At 42.0% G+C, this 21,002-nt stretch overlaps 6 protein-coding genes across 6 annotated transcripts; all 6 read right to left on the reverse strand.

The window, feature by feature from the left end:
- Window positions 1-35: 35 nt before the first annotated feature.
- Window positions 36-1,837, reverse strand: EAF02_003598 (uncharacterized protein). The gene is made up of 3 exons (XM_038899646.1): window positions 1,178-1,837; window positions 651-782; window positions 36-594 (listed from the first exon to the last, which is right to left on the reverse strand). The coding sequence occupies exons 1-2, from the start codon at window positions 1,708-1,710 to the stop codon at window positions 752-754; spliced, it is 564 nt and encodes a 187-aa protein (XP_038760573.1). The 5' UTR covers window positions 1,711-1,837; the 3' UTR covers window positions 36-594; window positions 651-751.
- Window positions 1,838-3,895: 2,058 nt separating this feature from the next.
- Window positions 3,896-4,783, reverse strand: EAF02_003599 (uncharacterized protein; the record flags this gene model as incomplete). Its single annotated transcript, XM_038899647.1, has 1 exon — window positions 3,896-4,783. One exon carries the CDS (start codon window positions 4,781-4,783, stop codon window positions 3,896-3,898), a length of 888 nt encoding a protein of 295 aa, XP_038760574.1.
- A 639-nt stretch (window positions 4,784-5,422) lies between these two features.
- Window positions 5,423-7,020, reverse strand: EAF02_003600 (uncharacterized protein; the record flags this gene model as incomplete). The annotated part of the gene is made up of 5 exons (XM_038899648.1): window positions 5,423-5,530; window positions 5,585-6,080; window positions 6,313-6,677; window positions 6,734-6,930; window positions 6,984-7,020. 5 exons carry the CDS (start codon window positions 7,018-7,020, stop codon window positions 5,423-5,425), a joined length of 1,203 nt encoding a protein of 400 aa, XP_038760575.1.
- Window positions 7,021-7,861: 841 nt separating this feature from the next.
- Window positions 7,862-9,537, reverse strand: EAF02_003601 (uncharacterized protein; the record flags this gene model as incomplete). The annotated part of the gene is made up of 2 exons (XM_038899649.1): window positions 7,862-9,141; window positions 9,231-9,537. 2 exons carry the CDS (start codon window positions 9,535-9,537, stop codon window positions 7,862-7,864), a joined length of 1,587 nt encoding a protein of 528 aa, XP_038760576.1.
- Window positions 9,538-10,765: 1,228 nt separating this feature from the next.
- EAF02_003602 (uncharacterized protein) lies at window positions 10,766-11,718 on the reverse strand (the record flags this gene model as incomplete). Its single annotated transcript, XM_038899650.1, has 3 exons — window positions 10,766-11,327; window positions 11,377-11,421; window positions 11,498-11,718. 3 exons carry the CDS (start codon window positions 11,716-11,718, stop codon window positions 10,766-10,768), a joined length of 828 nt encoding a protein of 275 aa, XP_038760577.1.
- Window positions 11,719-17,204: 5,486 nt separating this feature from the next.
- Window positions 17,205-19,701, reverse strand: EAF02_003603 (uncharacterized protein). The gene is made up of 4 exons (XM_038899651.1): window positions 18,398-19,701; window positions 18,246-18,347; window positions 18,036-18,174; window positions 17,205-17,974 (listed from the first exon to the last, which is right to left on the reverse strand). The coding sequence occupies exons 1-4, from the start codon at window positions 18,920-18,922 to the stop codon at window positions 17,307-17,309; spliced, it is 1,434 nt and encodes a 477-aa protein (XP_038760578.1). The 5' UTR covers window positions 18,923-19,701; the 3' UTR covers window positions 17,205-17,306.
- Between the last annotated feature and the right edge of the window lie 1,301 nt (window positions 19,702-21,002).

A 21,002-nucleotide genomic window follows, 5' to 3' on the forward strand; every position in this document is an offset into this window, starting at 1 on the left:
GTGGATATTGCGAATTGCCGGAATGTATAAATAACATTTAGCATTGGTTTGGTATTCAAAATACCGCATAATCATTTTGAACATCACATTTACTATTGTAAAGTTGAAGTAATATCCGATCTCATTCAAAATCGATAATAGTACATCGGCCTGAGGTGATTCCACAACAATCCAGAGAGAAGTCGTTCCGAATTGTGCCTCATTCATGGATGAACTCATGTAGCCTTTTATAATCCTATCTCATAGTCCGATCCATGATAAGTAATCAATTCCATTATGAAACCAAGCAAAAAGTGAATATCCCCAAGACACCATCAAACTCTGAACCCTTAGAAAGAGAAGAAGGAAATAGCGTAAAAAAAGCGGAGTGCGTAAATGAATCGTAGACGTGTGTGTTTGCGATGATCATGCGGACTCGATAGTCTTCTTCTTCTTCTGTTCTACCTTCAAAAGTAACGCGCGGTTTATGTGTGGTAGCACACCTCCGAAAGCGATAGTTGCGCGAATGAGTGTATCGAGTTCTTCGTCACCGCGAATGGCAAGTTGTAGATGGCGGGGTGTGATACGCTTGACTTTGAGATCCTTGGCAGCGTTCTAAAATGATCAGTGGATGCTTTTTTACGCAATCGTGGGGTATAGATGTAGCTTACTCCTGCGAGCTCAAGTACCTCAGCAGTTAGGTATTCTAAGACCGCTGTAACATAAACTGCTGCCTTCGCTCCCACGCGCATCTTGTTCTGGGTGTTGTTCTTCAAGAAACGCTTGACACGACCGCAAGGAAACTGTTTTCAATATTTGTCAGCATATAAAAATCTAACAATTAATGCGCAATTCAAAACAAAGAAAGAGGTATTCCGAAATCGAGGTTTTCCCAGGATGAGAAAATTTATCTCGCGTATGCACGTCTTGTTGATATTCGGTGCGCGTCAAAAAGAACTCCTCGACGAGGCTTTGGAGATATAGTTGATTCATGGATAGGAGTTTGTAGTCATCGAGATTAATGTGTATCGCGACTGTTGGTAATTGTTCCAAGGGATTGTTCGCAGATCGAAAGTTGACGCGACTTGGTGGGGTGTAGATATTGTAAAAATCGTAGTTTCCGTCTCTCTCCGGATCGAACCACAAAATTTCATAGAGACAAAGAGAAAATAAAATACAAAGCTTGCGCAATACTAACCTGAAGACCGGCTTTGCTTGAATGACTTTGTTGCTTCTTGTTTCCATCTGCGCCAATCTTGCCTCCAGCAGATGACTTTCCACCAGAAGATTTTCCTTTTCCGCCGGCCATTGTAAAATATTGAGAATAAACCTAAATATTAAGGTAGAAGTTGATGTATGAGATGTAAGTTTTGATGTTTTTGAAATTATGAGTTTGTATGTTGATGTTTGACAGAAAGAAGGCGCGTTGATTTGAAAAGTGATAGTAATAAGATATAGGTAAGGTATGTAGCCGTTCTTTGCTTGATTGGAATCCTTGATGATGACTGGTAGCCGAAGCGAGGCTTGTGTGAATCTGGAAAGATGCGAGTTCAAAGAGGAGAGAAGAAGTTGAAAAGCAACAGCAATACTTGGCTGAGAAGCTTTTAAACTTACTAGAATGATAGAGAATGTAATGATTATCATATATAGATGTATAAATGATAGATGAAGATGGTGGTGAAAGAGATATATGGAGATCATGTAGGAACTCTCACTACCATGAGGAACCATGATTTCGCCATATGATGGTTACTTTCATAGCAGCCCCACGTTAATGATGAGAGACTTACCTGTGAAGCCGTGAGATACAGATGAAATAGAAGAAGAGGTCAAGGAGAGTTGTTAAGTATTCATAAAGCTGTCATGGTTTGATGTTTGTCGTTGATTCAACAACAATCTGGGGGAAATCTATGAACCTGAGGATCTGATCACGTGTCGTTCTAGCGCACGGATTATTTTTTGGACTTGACCTGGGGTTTATCCGATGACATCCTTACTTCGTACATCGTAAGAACATTCTTCGCCTGGCCTTGACAATTTGGATGAATCTTATCATAACTGCGTTCCCAATTCCCTTCGCTGTTGAATTGTTTAAACACTCTTTCCCCCGTTTTCATATTCAGCATTCAGCTTGTATCATACCTGGTATGCATACAATACAACATGTAGAACAAGCATGATCTGTACGTCATCCTATGCATCGCAAGGTCCGGTCGCACGAAGGATGGCAAAAAACTCACGACATTAGAGATGAAAATCTCACAAGTCAAACATTTTCAATCACTGGAAACTGTATTGAAATGCTTGTTGGGCCTGGGATGTGATACTGCCCTTTTTGTTAAAATTGTTTTATATTTTCTTGTTTCTCAAACTCGACCTACGGTCTGAATAGAGAATTACATCCTCGTTTGCAAGATTTATGAAGCAAGGCGTTTATCGAATCAGTACGCCCAGTTGTCACTTTCAAACTCAACTTATACCTCAAAGCATCCTTTCTTTAAAACGGGAAGCAACGATTGATGTTTTTCATCTAAGTTAGACCTCTACCGATGTTTTGTTTCACCCATCACCCTGGACCTACCATCTCAGGCTCCAACCTCAAGAGATGCTCGTAAATTCCCTATGAGCCTGTTGTTGGATCTCTACATAGTAGGAAGGTAACATTCCTCATAAACTTGCTTGATTGGTCCAATCCTAGGCTGCATAGCTGGCCGTCTGTTTCTCCTCCATGCGATTCTGGCATGTGTCATGTGGTTAGCAAAGTGCTGCACTTGAAGGTGGCCACCATGATAATTTTGCGGTCCACGAGTGAAAGGTGATGGGAGCGATGGGCTACATGATTACTAAAGGGAAAGAGCGAATGTTCATATTTTGATTCAAAAATCAGAAAGCATTCATGCTCGTCGATTTATTATTCAAATACATCTATCGCCTGTCCCTTTTCCTTACCCCCGGGGAATACAATACTACAATCTACAAAGCTTGTTTAAGCAATCAAGTTGATAAATAAAGATCTTGTCATTGACTTATTATTGCAGCTGCTCTTATATGCATCCAGTTCTTGCTTTTCGCCCCCAGTGTGGGTATTTGGAAAATTCTATCATATTCGAGTCTGAAGCTGGTTCTTTCTAAGTTCAAAGATATTGATCAGGGAGATGGGGAAGGGGGCACGGAAGTATAGAGAGAGATGGCGGTGGTCATTGGCATGGTTAGAACCTTGTCTTCAAATCTTTTCATTCAAATTCATCAGGAAGTTCCTGCTATGGATATTTCGTTATGGCATGTCAATATACTATCCACTGGTTAAACGAGTGCCATTCAATGGACGTTAAAAGCTCAGGCTTAGCCCTTTTTTGGTTGGATCTCTCATTTCTTAATCACAGTTGATGATTGGAATTGTTTAATTTCTCATATGGTCATTTTACTGATCCTCTGAGCTTTCTTACAGAGTTTCCGGGATTCAAATCTTTTGTATCATAAGCTCGAATTTTTTCTGATTCCGTGTCTGCAGATCTACCAGAATACACAATAAAGATATGCAAGCGTCTAGGTACAAGGGCAGAGAAAAACTTAGTAATGCATTGTATCTTTGAATTATGGGTACTATTCCTTCGACCTACTCATTTCTATCTTCGTTATCGATATGTTCCAACCACTCTAACCCTCCCTCGCACATACCTTACTACAACTTGGATGTCCTACTTCTCCACACTTCTTACATCTAATTCTCAGCCACATTTTTGTCCCTGGACAAAATCCATGTACACACGGCGTACAAATATTAAACACCCCTTCCTTCCCAGTGACCGTCTCTCCCTCTTCAACAATCTGTTCAAACACAATCCCTGAGCATTTAACACATCTTTCTCTCCCACATTCCTTACAAGCTTGTGTCCATCCAAAAGCTCCATCCCATTCATAAGCAATCTCTGTTTCCTGCTTTCTCTTGCACCGGTATGCTTTCTTTCATTACCCCAGATTCAATATCCTCTGCCGTCCATGAAAATAGAGATAAGCTACTCGGTCGATAATGCTGACTGTCACTTCTTCGACGATTGACCGGCATATCTGGAGCCCAACTAACGCTCTTTGATCTCTCCACCTCTGTACCTATCTGTCCATTCAACCAACTAGAACTTCTCGATCCAACCGGCTCAGGGTATTCATACAAAGGCCGCAGCGATTTTGCCGATGGCGGCGGACTTCCTGAAAAAAGGGAAATTGACCGTTTCGAACTTCCGGTGATAGTAAGGGATCTGCGAAAAGGATGTAAGGATAATGAAGAAACAGATGAAGATAATAATTTCTCGTCGCCTATCAAGCTCGTCAGCCGTAAATTTGGATTCGAAACAGATCGAGATCGAGATTGTGATTGGGAATTTTTAGATCGCGTAGTAGATGAGGATAATTTTGAACGTGTGCGATAAAATGAATAAGGCGAGGAAAAACAACAGATTTGATCGCCGCAGTGAATACTACGATATGTATCTTCTTCTTCATTATGAAGATTCTGGGCTTTGGCTTTGGCATTTGCCCGACGGGCTTTGGCAATGGAGTGAGATTTGAATGTCGAAAGGAGTTTGTTGACGGATTTGTACGTCTCATACTCGCCGGGGTGGATTTGAGGAATACGAGGGGCTGGTGTACTGGTTGAAGAGGCGGATGAACTATTTGATGAAATGGGGGCGCGGGCTAGAAATGTGCGTAAAGGACTTAGAGATGCGAGAGCTAGGAGGGAGTGAAAGGATGAAGTTCGATTTTTATTGTGTAGAGAACTATCTGGGGATTTGGGAGACTGTTGCATGGTGAGAAGAATGAGCGCTGTTCTGTTCGTGAGTACTAAAAAATTCCATGCTGCTATTGAAAATGAAGAGAAAAAAGCGACACGGGCTGCAAAATCTTTACAGTACTAGATGAAATGGATAGACTCGGTATGGGAATAAATCTATCAATGAGCTTCGAAGACTTTACTTTGTGTGGCTACAGGTAGAAGGATTTAGTTTCGCTTTGTATTAAAGTGACTAACACAATAGAATACAGATGGAGTATTATGAATCATTCTCGCATATTCACAGCATGTGAATCACAGGAGTGGTAATTTAGTCATTTAGGTTGTTGAACTATTCGACACATGTAGAATGGAAGTGACACGAAAGTAAGTCTTACTAGTCATGTGATCATTTGAAAGACTTATAACCTTAGTACGGTCATCATAGAATAAAAAGAAAAATTAAGTTTATGATCTCAAGCACGTGATGCAACTGGTGCCTCGATCATCATCTAGAGATGAATACACATGTCAAGACATTTTGCTGGAAAATAATTTGTCAATATGTATTCATATGTGATTGCTCCCAAGTGAAGTTTGTCATATTTGCGACGACACCTTGAGTTGAAATTTTTGACCTCGATGACGTATCCGCGAGGTATCCAGCTTCATCTATCAATGTGTTCTCTTCGCGAACCGAACAAAAAGATCGGATTGTATATATGCCCCAGCACTGAACGACTTCCACGGCTTGATCGGATTCACCAAGGATATATCGATCTTCTAAATAGCTTTTTAGGTCAGTTTGTTAGATTCCCTGCTGGAAACAAAACTCACTTCTACGAGAACCTTTCCCATTTCCATCATGGCTATATTCTTCCCGGAACAAGACCATTTACCGGACCCAAAAACTAAATCGGCTGCGAGAGTCATTTTTCTTGATTTATCATTGTCGTCACATTCGAGCCATCTTTCTGGCCTGAAGATATGGGCATCTGGCCCAAACGTAGCTTTCGAATGCGTAATAGAAATCAAACTAAGTGAAACGTCGGTTCCAGCTGGTATACTAAAGCCATTAATGATATCGCCGCCTTCAGGTACCGTTTTTGGTAGAAGTCCAGCGATTACAGGAAACTTCCGGAGACCTTCCTTGATAACTGCTTGCAAATAAGGAATGGCTTTTGCTTCATTATCAGTTACTGGGGAGGAGATTTCGCCATTTTTGACGCCTTCATCGATAGCAGCTTGCAAGGCCATGTAGCAAGTTGGAGAAGTTGTAATGTGAAGTAACATAGCTCGAATTGCCATGGCAGTCGTGTCCGTAACAGCGATTCTATCCCTCCATTAGCTTTGCAGGTCCAAGAAAATGAAAAGAGGATTGTTGAGACAAATACTTGAAGCAATGTCTCGGAATTAGCTTCTTCTTGAGTGAGTCCGTGGGCGATGAAAGAACCAAGCATATCATTCTGGACCTCTTTTGATTCTCCAAATCGCTTCGCAACGATATCTTTTGCAACTCTATTACTTGTTAGCCTTTTCTCCTCATGGAGATGTAGCAACCATACTGAATCATTTTTCCAAAACCAAGCTTATCTTTTTCTGTTGGTAGAAATGGTTTGAAGATAAAACTTCGTGATAGAGTTAACAACCATGGCAAGACTCCTGCAACAACAACAGCCGGTAGTAATTGTTCAACAGTCTTGATGTAATCATGCATGTCGTCATCTTGAGCAACACATCCAAAAGGCGTCCCAAAAGCCACATCGATATCTGTAATTGCATCCAATGTGAAGTATTGAATCTTCTTAGCAAAGTCAAAAGGTCGGAAATTGGTTGGTGTTGAAAGGTATTTTCGCTCAATCAAATCAATGAACGCATTAAGTTGCCTATCAATTGATTGCTCGAGGTTTTCAACGTCTTTGCCCGAATACTAATCAAGGGATCAATACAACCTCATAGCTAGGCTTTTCGAAATGATTAACCTACACCTGCAGCAGTCTTCACTTTCAGGTCGGTATGAATTTTCTCGTCTATAGTCGATAACATAGTGTCTTGATCAGGATTGAAAGCGAAAGAACTATAAAATCTCGATCGACGATATCCTAACTTTGCAGTACCCATCCGTCGAATGACATCAGGATCACTACAAATAAGATCATTTGGTCCAATACGTGCCAATGAACCTTCCAGATTGAATTAGCATGGTGAGTTTCAAGTCAAATCAAGGTATGCTAACCATATGTTTCGCACACATCATTCAACGCTTCTGGCATTCTGCCGGATAATGCTGATTTTAGCTTTCATAAATTTGAGAATGGTGCTAATCGAGGTCCAGGAATATGACGAAGGCGAGACCATACGAGATATCGATTGACTATCAGCGCTGTTGTGAGAAATACTACCAGGATCCCGTGAAACAGCATTTGACCGAGTAAAAACCCAAGATTCAGAATATAAGAAGGCATTGTTTCAACGAGACTTCAACAAAAATATCTTCATATGGTTTGGATGGATCGTGAAGATATATAGCCATAATATCGACACACTATAAGATGGGCGTGTCAGATGCGATCATCAATAAGGTTATCAGTATCTCCACCGAATAAGCAGCATGCACTCCATGTAATGCCCTAACCAGATCAACTCCGACGTGCATAATGCATGAGATTGCGGGTATATATACCTGTCATCTCTTGGTACGAAGTCGGATTGGACACCCGAGCGGGGTAATCATACATGAAGGTGAAGATATGAAAGAGAACAGTCCGTTGTTACAGGTTCACAAAATCAAGGCAACCTTGTGCCTGTCACGTGATACTAGTCAAATCCGTTGCTTGCTCTTTCTCTCCTCGCTCACGCCTCACACCCCATGACCGATACCTCACATTTGAATCCAAGAATTGCGGATTGTTTCTACATATAATATATAAATTAAGGTATATAAGTTCTATTCTATCTAAAAATGCAACGCTTTTACCAGGGTATTGATACCAACGACGCCATCAAAATGCAACGATGCCAAATCATCTCATGAAAAATAATCATAGACAAGTGTACTTCATATTAGTCATTCCATCCAACATATAAGTGTATCCATCATCATGATACATTGCATTACACCACCCGTTCTGGTTTCTCCTCTTCAATCGAAGGTGCAGCAGTGGTAACTGCAGTGCCAGTGCCAGTCTCCTCGTCGACTGGCTGATTCTTAGGTACACCGAAATCGGTTGGAGCATGACGAGACATCTTTCTCAATCTTTCACCGTACTTGTAGAACAAGAAAGGAATTGGTAAAAATGCGATAGCCAAGAAACCCAACAAACTACCAGCCCATTGGACACCGAGATTGTGGAACATTGCTGTGGCAAACAATGGGAATCCAGCACCGAAGAAAGATCGAAGGAAGGTATTGGCAGCGATCGCACTGGCAGCGACAAACAAATATGAATCGATGAGGTAGTTCAAAGCTTGTAAGAAGATGGTCATAATACCGGCTCCAGTTAATATACCACTGACAGTTGGAGCGGCCCAGTTGATGGATGGATAGTTTCCTGTCCATGCAAACCAGAATAGACCACATGGGAATAGACAAGCACCAACCATCATTGGAACAAGTCTCTCTTCTGGAACTGGAATACCACCGTTCGCCTTGAGTTTGCGATTATATCTTGGCTCGAAGGCAATGACGATACCACAACCGAAGAGAACACCAATGATCATTCCCAAATATGGTAGTGTTGCAACTGCTGGGTCGATTCCACGGTATTCAGCGAACACAATAGGGTAGGCTTCCAAGAAAAGATACAAGATACCATAGATGAAAGCGGTATAGATGGTGATGAGGAATACGATTGGCTCTCCGAAGAGAAGCTTGAACGGGAGGAACAAATGCTTTCTGACAAGATCATCAAAGCTGATGATCTCTTCTTCACTGATATGGTGAATGGCAAAGTTACCAGTCTCTTTTCGAATCTTTCCTGCTCGGCTTTGGAGGAGTGTTTTGGCGTATGTTTCCTCGAGGAACAAGATGTCGAGAATGAAAGCGAGAGCACCCATGATACCAGTGATGTATTCGGTCCATCTCCAACCAAGGTGAGAGGTGGTGATGAATGCTCCAACGATAGGCGAGATGAAAGGGCCGATAAATACCAATGCTGAGAAAGCAGCAATAGCAATACCTCGAGTCTCGTTTCCAAACATATCAGCGAAAGCGCCACCGACGACAGCCAAGGGGCAAGAAGCGAAGACACCTGCGAAGAATCGACATAACATCAATGTTTGGAAGTCCTTGGCAGTTGCCGCTGCAAACATAAAGCAGGTGAAAACAAAGCATGCTAAGGTTACAGGTTTCTTTCGACCATAGAGTTCAGATATTGGACCAAAGAACAAGGGACCTGTAAGATGTTTATTAGCCATGATGTTCAAGGTATAAATCAAGGGGATAAACATACCAGTTGCAAACCACAGATATATAAAGTCAAACCAAGAATAGACACAACCTCACTGACGCCAAATTCGTAGGCAACTGGTGCCACAGCTGCTGAGTATACAGATGAACCCCATGATGCGATAAGAGTATCAAAACCAAGAACTGCAGCAGTTCTCATCTTCCTTCCAAAAGTCCATGACTTTGCATTGGCAGGGTCATTTTCATCTGTTAGTTCGACGAGATAGTTGCTCTGTTCACCAACAAGATGAGGTGGTAGTCCTCTATCTTTTCCCAATCGATATGATTTATGGGTCGTTGAGATAACGATCGGTTCATCGGGGCGGGGTGCTAAGTCGAACATATTGCACGCAAAAGATCCAAAATCTTATGGGTAATTCGAACTGAGAGACGATCACAATCTTTGAGATGGATGAAGAAGAAGATTCATGGTGCGAGAGATCCTCCTTATTATGTTATTATTTGGCACTCTTCACTACTAAATAATTTCCGGGTAGGATGAAAGTTCTAGCGATTAGTATGATGTAAATCCACATAAAATCCACAAAACTAGCGACCCACTGCGGCCGTATCATCAAGAAATGATCAGTTAACCTCGGCAAGTTTTGAGGGCTTACGACCTTTTTCTCATAGATCCAAATGTTTACCGCCAGACAACCAACCAGATGGGAGAAAAATTTGCGGTTTTGGGGTTCAAGATCATTCTACGCCTGTTCTAGATCTACAACGCCTGTGACGCACGGAATGTGGCACTGATAACTATGCGTTTCTAGTAAGATATAATGACCATGGTTCACTATAGGATACCGGTATGGGTACGCTTGCCAAGGTGAAAACTTTATTTATAATTTTGTTTTAAAGGATTTTTCAAAGGGATCATCAGTAGGACCGAAACTGGAAGAAAGGAAAGTTCTTTCGGTGTGGTGTGATTGACTCAAGTAGGTGAGGAAATTCCACGCACCACCAAGAGTGAACCGAGGTACGACTTATCAATATATTGTTCATTTAGGGGCAAATTTCTCGTTTCCCCTACATTGTACCTAGGTACATTTCCTGTCCACGTAATTTGATTCCACATTCTCATTTTTTGCATTTCAAATCAAAAGCAAAGTAAATTCTACACATATGGCATAAAAGATTTCACGTATTGAAAGTAGACTGATTTTAATGTATTTTCTTTGTCATTGATCTCCAGGCTGTTCGTAGCTTCTTCGAGTCTAGATAGGTTTTCACCTTGGGAAGCACCTATCCGCTCATCAGCCGATCCGCCACATATAAACTCCGACGCTAAAAAGCTTGAGCCTCTCGAGATGCGAAACCAAATCAATCATTAGTACCCATGACGCTCAAACTTTCTGCGATGTCAGACCTGCCATCAGATAACAAAAGAAATACCCGAAATCAGCATAAGCTGTCAAATCCATGCCAAAAGCAATTCCTATGCTTATCTGCCAGCGATACTGATTGATCTGCTTCTCTAATCAGTTGATCACCTCGATAGATCCAGTTTTCCTACACCCCCATCGGCAATGCTGAATCATTCGGGTGTTTGGCGAATAATAAAGTTGTGGTTAATTGCAGGGGAATTGACAACGATTGACCCATTGGAAATTCCCAATATCGGCATGAATCCAGCAACCATTATACGCACTGGTACATCTTCCCGCATAGCAGAATTCAGGGAAAGCGGTAAGACGTTGGTTGTTAAATGCCATGTGACCGACAATCTTATATGGAAGTTGACTGGCCATATTAATGTTTTGGCCCGAATACATGCCTCCGATTGTACGGCAGGAACTGTCGAAAAGGTAAACCCAATCATCCGTGGCTCCCGCGGCGAGTCTTTCACGTGTGACCGTGACGGCTATGGTGCAATAGCCAGCGTCGGCATGATGGCAAAGATCTCCTCGACGAGCGATTGTTCCATCACGAGTCTCAATGATTTCTCCATCACTAGCCTTGATTGGTTCGTCAAGAGCCTCAACATCAACTGATACTCCATCACTAGCCTCAATTGTGTTGTCTCGACGGGCATTCATGTTGTTGCATTGGAATACACAAACATTTTGCCACTGATCTTTTCCATTGCCGATAGGGACTCTGTACCAGCAAGGGTCCTTTGATCCCCAGCATCTACCAGCATAGCAAATGCTGGGGTTAGTTACAATGCGTCCGACGGTACCGTCCTTCGGCGGCTAGTGTTCCGACAACCTTATATGGAAGACGGCTGGCCATGTCGATATTGAAGGCCCGATTCCATGAATCCATATCTATTACAGTAACTATCGAAAAGGTAAATGAACTCAGGGAGATCAGCGGCGATTCTCGATGGAGTTACGGTGATACCGATGGTGCAGTAGTTTTCAGGAGCCATGTGGCATGTAAATCCAGGATCAGCGCGAGGTGCAAGTGAAACTGCCTTGGAGACGATTGGGGTCGCGTTGACGAATGGGACAGTGATTGAGAGAAGTGAGAGAAGTCCAATCATGCTTGGCATAATGCGGCTTGGATTAAGGGAAATCATTTTGAGGTTGGGTAGGTGTCAGAGTTTCGATTGTGATTTAAGCTGAAGTATCGTCAGTTCTTTGCTCGTCAAACGAAGTTTCTTTTCACTTACTGTGGATGTGGGGATGTATTGAGGCAAACGGAGACAGAGAAAGATTTAGACGTGGTGTTTTCTTGCGTAGAGAGTCTAAGGCGTTGTTCTGATGTTGTGTTGATAAAAAGTAAAATTGTAGGCGGGAGAGAGCTCAACCTTTTATGGTGGTTGAAGAGCTTGAGAAAGAGCTTGAGATACTAGCCTGTACCGTACCGTTGAATCTTTCATGAGAGTACTGTGCAAAATATCTCGAAAACATAGTATGGTTCAAGCCAATACGGCTTCAGAGAGATGACTGCTCATTTCATTTTGAAAAGGTAATCTGATTCCAAGCGAATGCCGCTTTGGTGAGCCTATCGTATATGGTGATTCATATTATTGAAGCAACTTGAGGAAATTAGTTCGAGTGAATACTAAAAATTTGCTTCACCTACAAAGTTACACATGGCAGTCAAGAGTCGGGAAAATTTTGATAAGCAAGAAAAGAATGAAGCCGTATCCAGGTTTTTTAGCTAATCTTCATTTACAAAGGTGAAAATGTAGTCACAGATATACACCATGTATTGGATTCATTTTGAGATATATTTACCCCAAGACTTAGTTAACCACAAGTCAAGGATTTACTTTGCAACGTGTGAATTTCCGCTACTCTTCCAATCTCTCCAAATTACATTTTGTCCTTTATCTTGCAATGTCAGGATGAATCTGAAAGCTTGCCTTCTTAGCCCTTGATGAACAGTATTCACCCGAACTCCATTTGTCATCCTTTGTTTCTACCTTGTATCTTTGTTAGTACCGCACCTTCGGTCAACGAGAGGGCTGCGTGTTGGTAGTTCCATCGACGTCTCTAAAGCCGGAGCACTCTATTGTTACACCCATACTTAGGTATTGTTACTTGACCATTTCCCCTTCGCCTACGTAGTCTTTGTAACTATCCTGTGCCTTAGCCTCGCTTTTCGCATGCTTCGACATTTAAATCTGAATGGCACTATGGGACGAAGTTCATACCGGAAAGCCTGTCGTTTTGAGGCTTAAATCTCTGAGTTAGAAGCATAAAACTTTCTAGAAAGACTCAATCATCTCGATCCCTAGTGGAAAAGCAGATGAATAGACTTGGCGGTTATTCAGTCGTGTCAAATCTATTTTGATATATTCACTATCAGATCCTAGGACATTCCTCGTAGCGCTTTTGCAGATGATAGGGCTGATGTATTCACTCTGAACTCTTGATTCATGGAGAATCATTGATTACGGACGTCTAATGTTTTTTTTCGGCGGGCTGACACGAGAGAAGCCAACACGAGAAGTTCCATATTTCATTCGTAATGCTGTGTACTAGCCAACATATCTCTACTTACATTTATCAGCGAGACTATCGGTCTCGAGCAATCCTGCATGGTAACTAACAGTCCTTTCTGTTTTCAATTGGATCACAATTATCAAGAGCAACAGTTTGTGTTTTGCCAATGTAAGCTGCCAAGCAGTACTTTATAATCAACATCAAGCTTTTTTTTTCTGCCGAAATGTGGCGCGTGTGGCATAGAAAGTTTTGACTGTCTGTTTTTGAGTGATGTGCGGGATATCCAGAATTCTCCAATGTCTAATGAGAGGAGATAGAATGTCTCCTTTGTATCGAATAGTTATTGATTTCTTGGCTGGGTAGTTTTGTCGATTATCAATCATATCTCCCTAAATTGACGAAGTGGAAGTGGAGTCTAGAATGACTTCGTTATATACCTTTCACTGATACCATTTCGGAGGGTTAAGTGACTCTGAGGCAGAACATATTTTCCATGGTACATGCCAAGCAATATCCAAAGTATTACATTCCTCAAAACGCCCACCATTAAAATACGTGAAATAATTCACAACAGAGATCTTTGGAATGTAGGGAAGAACGTGTCAACATGTGCCGGGCCTCACAAAAGGAGCAGATATTGCTCAATTTTTCTCGCTCCAGATTTCCGAAGGCATCCTTGGTTTCTTCACTTCGACTTTCAATAAGATTGTTAATTGATACCTTTTGCAGCGCATCATATCGCCCTATTCATAACCACTGATATCTAATAAAAGAACAATTTCCGAGGCCAGATATCTTCAAGTGGGTATCTTATGTCAAGATTGATATTGCTCATAACCGCCGAACCCCAACAAACAAATCTACGCCGAAGAGGTCAGAGGTCCTAGAATTTAGGACATAAATACTCGCACATTTCCAATAATAAGAAGAGAAAACAAAATCCATCATCTCGACTTTTCGTGGCCATTCAGAAATACAACAGTAATCTGCAAAGAAAAGGACACAGCCCTACTCTTCGTTTCTAATATCAAAGCGTACGCTCATTTCTCTTTCACGATATTCACAGCTAATCGAGAACTAGAATATATACCCACAATCAGGTCATTCAAAAATGCAATTCCTAAATATTACTACAAGCTCCCTCAGAGTTGTCTTTGCTATTGCTCTCTTTGTCCTTTCAGCACCCACAATCGCAGTGCCATTACCACTTTCTCACACCGTCAGCTATCCTGTTTCGGGTGCCCATGAATCACACTCTGATGAGTTGCCACATACAGAGCTACAGTAGATAAATCGACTTGCACTTGGAATCTTAGGATTTGCACTAGATCTATTTACTGGGGATATTCTTTTGCGTAAAGAAGCTCAATGCTCAATGCTCAGGATATGGTCTGGGCTATTCCCATGCAAGTGGAGAATGTAGAAACATATTTTGGTACCAACATTGTGGAAAGAGATAGAGGGGCCACTTGGAGGACCAAGCGAGCAAACCGAATAGTGTAACACGAGCGAACATGGCCTTGAACGCGGCAGTAGCAAACGACTCTTGGCCAGACTTTGACAGAGGCCCTTCACTTTACATAAATTCCGGCGTCACGAGTCAAAAAGAAAGTTGAAAACAAGGGACGTCGGGTTTACATTTAGAAACACATGGCTTTAGGGTGCGGGGAATAATGTTAGAATGGGATATGACCCAAGACCCGGGGCTCTCGAAGCGAGGTCAGATTTGTGGTTAGTGGTACCAAAGTGGAGGATTCGTACGATGTCAAACGTACGTACTGTTGGATCGCGCTTGGACTTTGTGGTGGTTTGAGATGCGTCTATTGTACTTTAAATAACATTTAGCCGCCCTCGATTGAGTATCGAATAATTACCTAGGGTCTATACAATATTAGCTAGTGTTGATTGTGTTCTAGATCTTTGTGTTACCTTCCTGTTCGTGCTGTGGTATTATTAAATGCTGGTGTGTGTTTAACAAATTTGATGTGAAGTGGCTAGCACGGTCATGTGATAACCCCGAGCGCCATTGAAGGTACCTCGTAGAATGATTTTTATTATTCAAGATATCTAGCATTCTCAAAATTCTACTGAAACTACGAACTATGGGTACCTCAATCATTCTCCTCTAATGGAGGCCTCGGCCTTCCTTATTCACCACTCAGAGAGGGATCTCTTGTCATCTACAGCCTCATTTTCTCCTCGCCCGGAGGCCCCGCGATGATTTCAACACTTTCATTGGCTGATGAAGCAGCCACAAGGTCATACGCAGGTGGGTAGCAGTATCTCCAGAACTCCAGGCTATCATTGCAGGTGGTCGTCTGGATCTATGTGCGCAGCCACGTCCCTAATTGTGCCGCGCTTGTTCATCGCAGGGCCTCCGTTTGATTCAGAATAAAATTCGCGATTGCTCCGTTCCATTTTATTCATCAACACTTCATCACAACACAATTCATTTGTACTTATATTCACTGAATAAGGGACATCGAGTCCTCTAAACTGAGATCTGACAGCATTTTGCTGTAAGATCTCAGATCTAATTTTGACGAGCGGAGACGTACATCTCCGCATAGCAACCTATCTCGAGTTATGATGATTGGCAATTAGGTATGTAAGCTGGTGCGAATGATAGAACCCTTTTGCTCATTCAATTATAGGTAGAAAAGACGACTTCTACGACATCCCTCTAGACTTCACAAATTCAATTGGGATGATTTTGGACAATTTGACAATGATCCATGTTCAGAATTCCTCAATTTCTTCAACGATGAGCCGAGCTCAGAATCACATCAAGATGCTTACAGCATCTCACCCGTGATTGCCGATGCCTCACCGTTTGTGTTCCCTTTCGAATCACTTCCAAATGTACCCGTCGATGATCACCAAGATATGGGCTCTGGTTTTAGTCGCCCATGTGATGAGCTTTGTTACGCGCAATCACATGCTAGAACTCCTGCCTTGGACAATAATGCCTACAACCAAACCGATGTCACTTCGAATAGCTATCCTCCTCTTTCGGCAAATGTTTCCTCCAGGAGCTCTCCACAAGAGAGTCCAGGAAAGAAGACTATCAAAGATGCAAAGCACTTTTGCACTATTTGTCAGAAAGGTTGCAATACAAAAGCTATTCTCAGGTAAGCTCCGATGACCGTTTTCTCATTATTTGGTTAAATTCCACACTACACAAAAGACCCCCCTCATCTTTTCACAAAAGAGGCGTAACAAGATTCACATTCGAAATGCTCATAGCTTTACATTTTCTCGAGAGTTGGAGACCAAATCTAAACATATCGATATACAAATTTCCCCCATGTCGAGTTTTTTTTCCCAGAGCATTGGGGAAATAATCCGAGGCAACATATACCCCATTCAAGCATTGATACTAACTAGTAATACAAGACGACATCTCAAGATCCACGATCCGAATCTCAAATGCGAATCCCCCGGCTGCTCACAAAAGCCATTCGCAGAGAACAGAGATCTCGAACGAAATCGCGCATCTCATGGCATTATTGGTCCTCTGCTTTATTTTTGTTCGTCGGAAAGTTGTCACATGTCCCATATTGGTGGCTACAAAGGCTCAGTTCGAGCAGACAACATTAAGTGGCATATTAGGAGACGACACGCAGGACAAGATATCCCAGTTTTAGGAATGGAAGTATAATATTTATGTGAATCTCTAGAGGTTGTTGATGAAGTCGCATTATTTCATCGACAATGTCAGAGAATTTCGAGCAACATTTTTACCACCACACTACAACACTACTACTCCAACTCAAACACGCTTGATTCAAATCAGATCATCCAAAATCCTGAGCTCCGACATGTCAGATCCGATTCTGATTTAAGTTTCGGACTCAATGTTGATGACGAAAAAGGACAAATGAAGAATTACAAAGCTGACATTTTCTGGGTAGTAGTGCCCACTGTATGTAGCAAAGAATGGTGCGTCCAAGCAGCCATTTAATTTTCGAAAATCTACAAAGTAGATTCTAACTCAGGTCCTAAAGATGCATCTCATCTGCTTACTCCTCTCTCGCCTGCGATACACGACTTTCAGATTACTTTAATGACCTGAGAATCTTAGGGGTTTACTTTTGTAGCGATTACGATGAGATTCAACAACGTCCTTCATATGAATCGTCAAATTACATAAATTCATATATTACATTACGCTAAATCATACATTCAATTACACTTCACAACTCCCATCCCTTCACTTCTTCTCCGCCTTCTTTGGATTTTTCTCCCACTTCTTACACCATTTATCCCAACTCTTTGCGCCCTTCCCCAAAACCCCAAGTAAATCATCTTTTGCTTCTCGTTCCTGCCACCTCTCATCATCCCAGTCCCTCATCCCGCCCTCTGGCATCCCCCCTCTCTCCCCACTCTTAACCCTCCCTCTCATATCCGGTTCCCATCCCATCGCTTTCAAAACCTCCGTTTCTGTCGGTGGCACCCCCGCACTTGCAAATCTCTTCGGATTCTGCTTATGACATAATTCTTTGACATATCTCTCTAAGATTCTCAATTGTTCAGATTTATGAAAGCGGAGGTACAATTCTCGATCTTGGATGCGCATTTGTTCGTGATCATGAATTGTGTCCTGGGAGGATAATCTTTTGGTTACGGAGCGAGAGACGAGATAGCCGCGAACGGAGGTGAAAGTCCATACGGCGTCTACTTCGAAGAGACCACCGAAAGGCCAGATGACGGCGGCAAATGTGTCTATTAAAAGGGTGGGGAGGAGGAGAAGAGTAGAGATTGCAGCATGTTTTTTAGCACGGGCTTTAGTGCGGGTTAGTTGGGAAAGGAATTGGTTGCGGAGGTCGATAGGTGAATAAGGTATGGTGGGTGGGTATATCAGATGAAGTTCTTCGATTTCTAATGAAAGGGTCGGGAATTAGTTTGATTTTGGCGAGAAATGGATGAGGGGAAGAAATACCTTTTCTTGGCACTCGGTTGAGAAACGTGATGTCTGTATTTTTGATGGAATTGATTCCCCAGACTACTCCTCTGGTGGTTTTACTATGAAGTCCTTTGAGACTCATAGTTTTACCATCATAAGTCTTGGCTTTCTTGACCTATGGTGAAAGGATGGTCAGCTGTGAATCATGTGATTGGATTCCACATTTCGCAAAAAAAGAACACACACCTCACGCTGCCAGACTCGTTTTCCCTTATGTCGTTTACCCTCTTTAATGCCTTCAGCTGGTTTAAGAAGATGAGCAGCTGGTGGTGTATATACTAGGTAGCGCTAATTGACTATTAGTGAAATCCCAAAATAAGATGGTAGGAAGGTTCAACCTGAGGAAATTCTGCATCAGAAACATCGATTGGTTTAGGGAGAGGTATAAGATATGCGACCACTCTATGAGATTCTCGGGTATAGTAAACTTCATTTGGGTTGTGTTGAGAGATTCTTCGGGGTGGAAGAGCTGGACCGGTGTGGATACTGGAATCTGATCTGTCACGCGGGAGAGGTGATGGGTTCTCGGAAGAGCTGGTTTCGTATGACTCAACAGTGGGTATAGGAGGTCTATTCGGAGAAGGTGTTGATGTGATATTGTGGGTAGAGTTTGCTGAAGTTTGATTCAAGAGATTCGAATTTGATCGACGTGTAAAGAGTGGTAGAGGTATAGCAGATGGGTCATCTCCAGGAACACCTCGAATCGTCGCATTATCGTCAGGTGATGAAGCCGAAGAACTTCGGGGAGGCAATGAAGGTGGTTGTTGCGATTGTGGTTGTATTTGTGGTTGTGATGAAGTAAGAGGCCTAGGAGTATTTTCTATGGGATCCGCTGGGAGTTCATAATATATGTGGTTGACCATCTTTTGAATCTCTATTCACTCGACAGAGATGGAAATATGGAAAAGAAGCAAAAACGTTCGAGAAAGAAAGAATGTAACATTTCGCTTTGAATGTGTTTGATTTTGATACAGAATTGATAAAATGCAGTTTCATGCTGTTGTACGAGCACATGATGCATAGTGAACACGGCGCTCATGTTTGAAAGGGAAATCCTTGCTTCGAAACACAATGCAAAGAAATTCTCATTTCAAAAGCAATTATAGCATTGAAATTGCGAGTGTGTTGACCCGTTTGTTTGCTTTTTGTTTTGATCCTCATCTCCCTCATACTCCACTGTGTTGTAGACGGGAATAGTCATCTTACCAAAGTGCTCTCAGGTGTTAAAGTCAAGTGACGGGAAGGTGCACGAGTCAGATGATGATATGATCACGTGATACTGATGTTTCTTGTCGCAACTAACGATGAGAAAACGAAGCAAAGAGTGATCATTGAGATATGGGTAGAGATATGATCGCGCCATATCATGAGAGAAATCTTCTCAAGTATGTCAATACCATGTGTAGCTTATCGGACTCAACTGATTTGGTTTAGAGCCTCGATGAATGAACTCGGATCGCCCGGTAACAAACGCCTCCAATCTCAATTGATCAATCGCTGTTACAAAGCATGAAGAAGAGGAGAGAGTACATAGAAGGAACTTTTAGAATGCGAATTGATCGAACGAAGTAGTCAGTATATACCGATAGCGTCTAGGCGGATGTAAGTGGCTGATCATTGTTAAATAGAAAAATAATCTCGACCTGGCTGAAGGCTCGGCGCGGAGGGATAGATTCCTTCCGACACGAACGAATGGAATCTTCTTCTATATTGGCTAATGGGCGATTAATCATCCTTGGCTGCTTCATCCAGGCGCAATTGTGTAACTTGCATGTTGTCAGCCCTATTGGATTGCTTCCCTCGAGCTTCCATACCTAGGCATCATCCGTGTACCGGCAACGTCATGCTCATGCATAAGTGTTATGATGGATGCATAAAATTGCAAGAATTCAAGGCTTCTTGGTTCCGGATCAATGATTTTCAAATAGAGTGGTCCGGATAGATAAGATGCATTCACATCCGATATCAGAACGGAGGTAAGATATAGAAGACGGAGGATCGGACATTAACCCGGAGGAAAGAAAAGATTTATGAAAAGGATTATTATGAAGATAGAGTTTGGACGTTTCGTCATAATGCTGACTAGGTATACTTCATTAGTAATCCATGTGTAGATCAATTGAGGCGCGGAAACAAACGAGATTCCATGAAGGGGTAGGCTGACGGGGCAGGGCTGTTTATTGACATTTTACAACTTTTGCTTTCTTCCTTCTTTTCTATTATTTCACACTTGAATTACTAGTAACCATAAATAAATCAACTTCATTATCAATAATTATGTAGATATATTTATCTAGTAGATACCTAGTAGATAGATGTAAGATGTGCTCCCAATTACACACTCCCAAGAAATCTTCATCATCTCTTCTGTTAACCCGCCAGAACGGCGGAGTTATGTTCAAAAGTTGACTCCTTTTTCTTTAGCTTTTATACGCACGGTTCGAATTCATCTGGCATGGAGTTAGATCACTGACTATGGTTCCGTCAAGTATTGTCAAATATTATTATCCGGCACGGCGAGCTGAATAAACTGGGAATCACGAAATCATTCTCCATAATTAAAAGTAAATACTGGTAGTTATCTAACTTATACTTTTGGGGAGAAGATGATACCCATGTAATACTTGTCAAGAATCGAATGTATTGGGGGCGAAGAAGAGCTACCTCCCTAGATACCTTTTTATCTTCCAAAGTTTCTATACAGTCGTCAAGCTTGCAAGATTCCTGGATTTCGCATCTTCTAGTCGTTTATCACTATCATCACACACACTAATTCGCATGTTCATATGTCTTTCCGATCTCCTGTCAAGGATTTCTGACAGGAATTACCCAGAAGGATCGACAACACTTGCTCTTCATCATTCGAATGTCCATTAATTGGGCGAAGCACCCCCACTGCTTTAGAGTATCCGTACTAATATCTGGGTACCTAAATACCGGTAT

Source organism: Botrytis sinoallii, assembly GCF_014898435.1.
Source record: "Botrytis sinoallii strain Bc 23 chromosome Unknown BSIN_005, whole genome shotgun sequence".
In the NCBI taxonomy this organism is placed as follows: domain Eukaryota; kingdom Fungi; phylum Ascomycota; class Leotiomycetes; order Helotiales; family Sclerotiniaceae; genus Botrytis; species Botrytis sinoallii.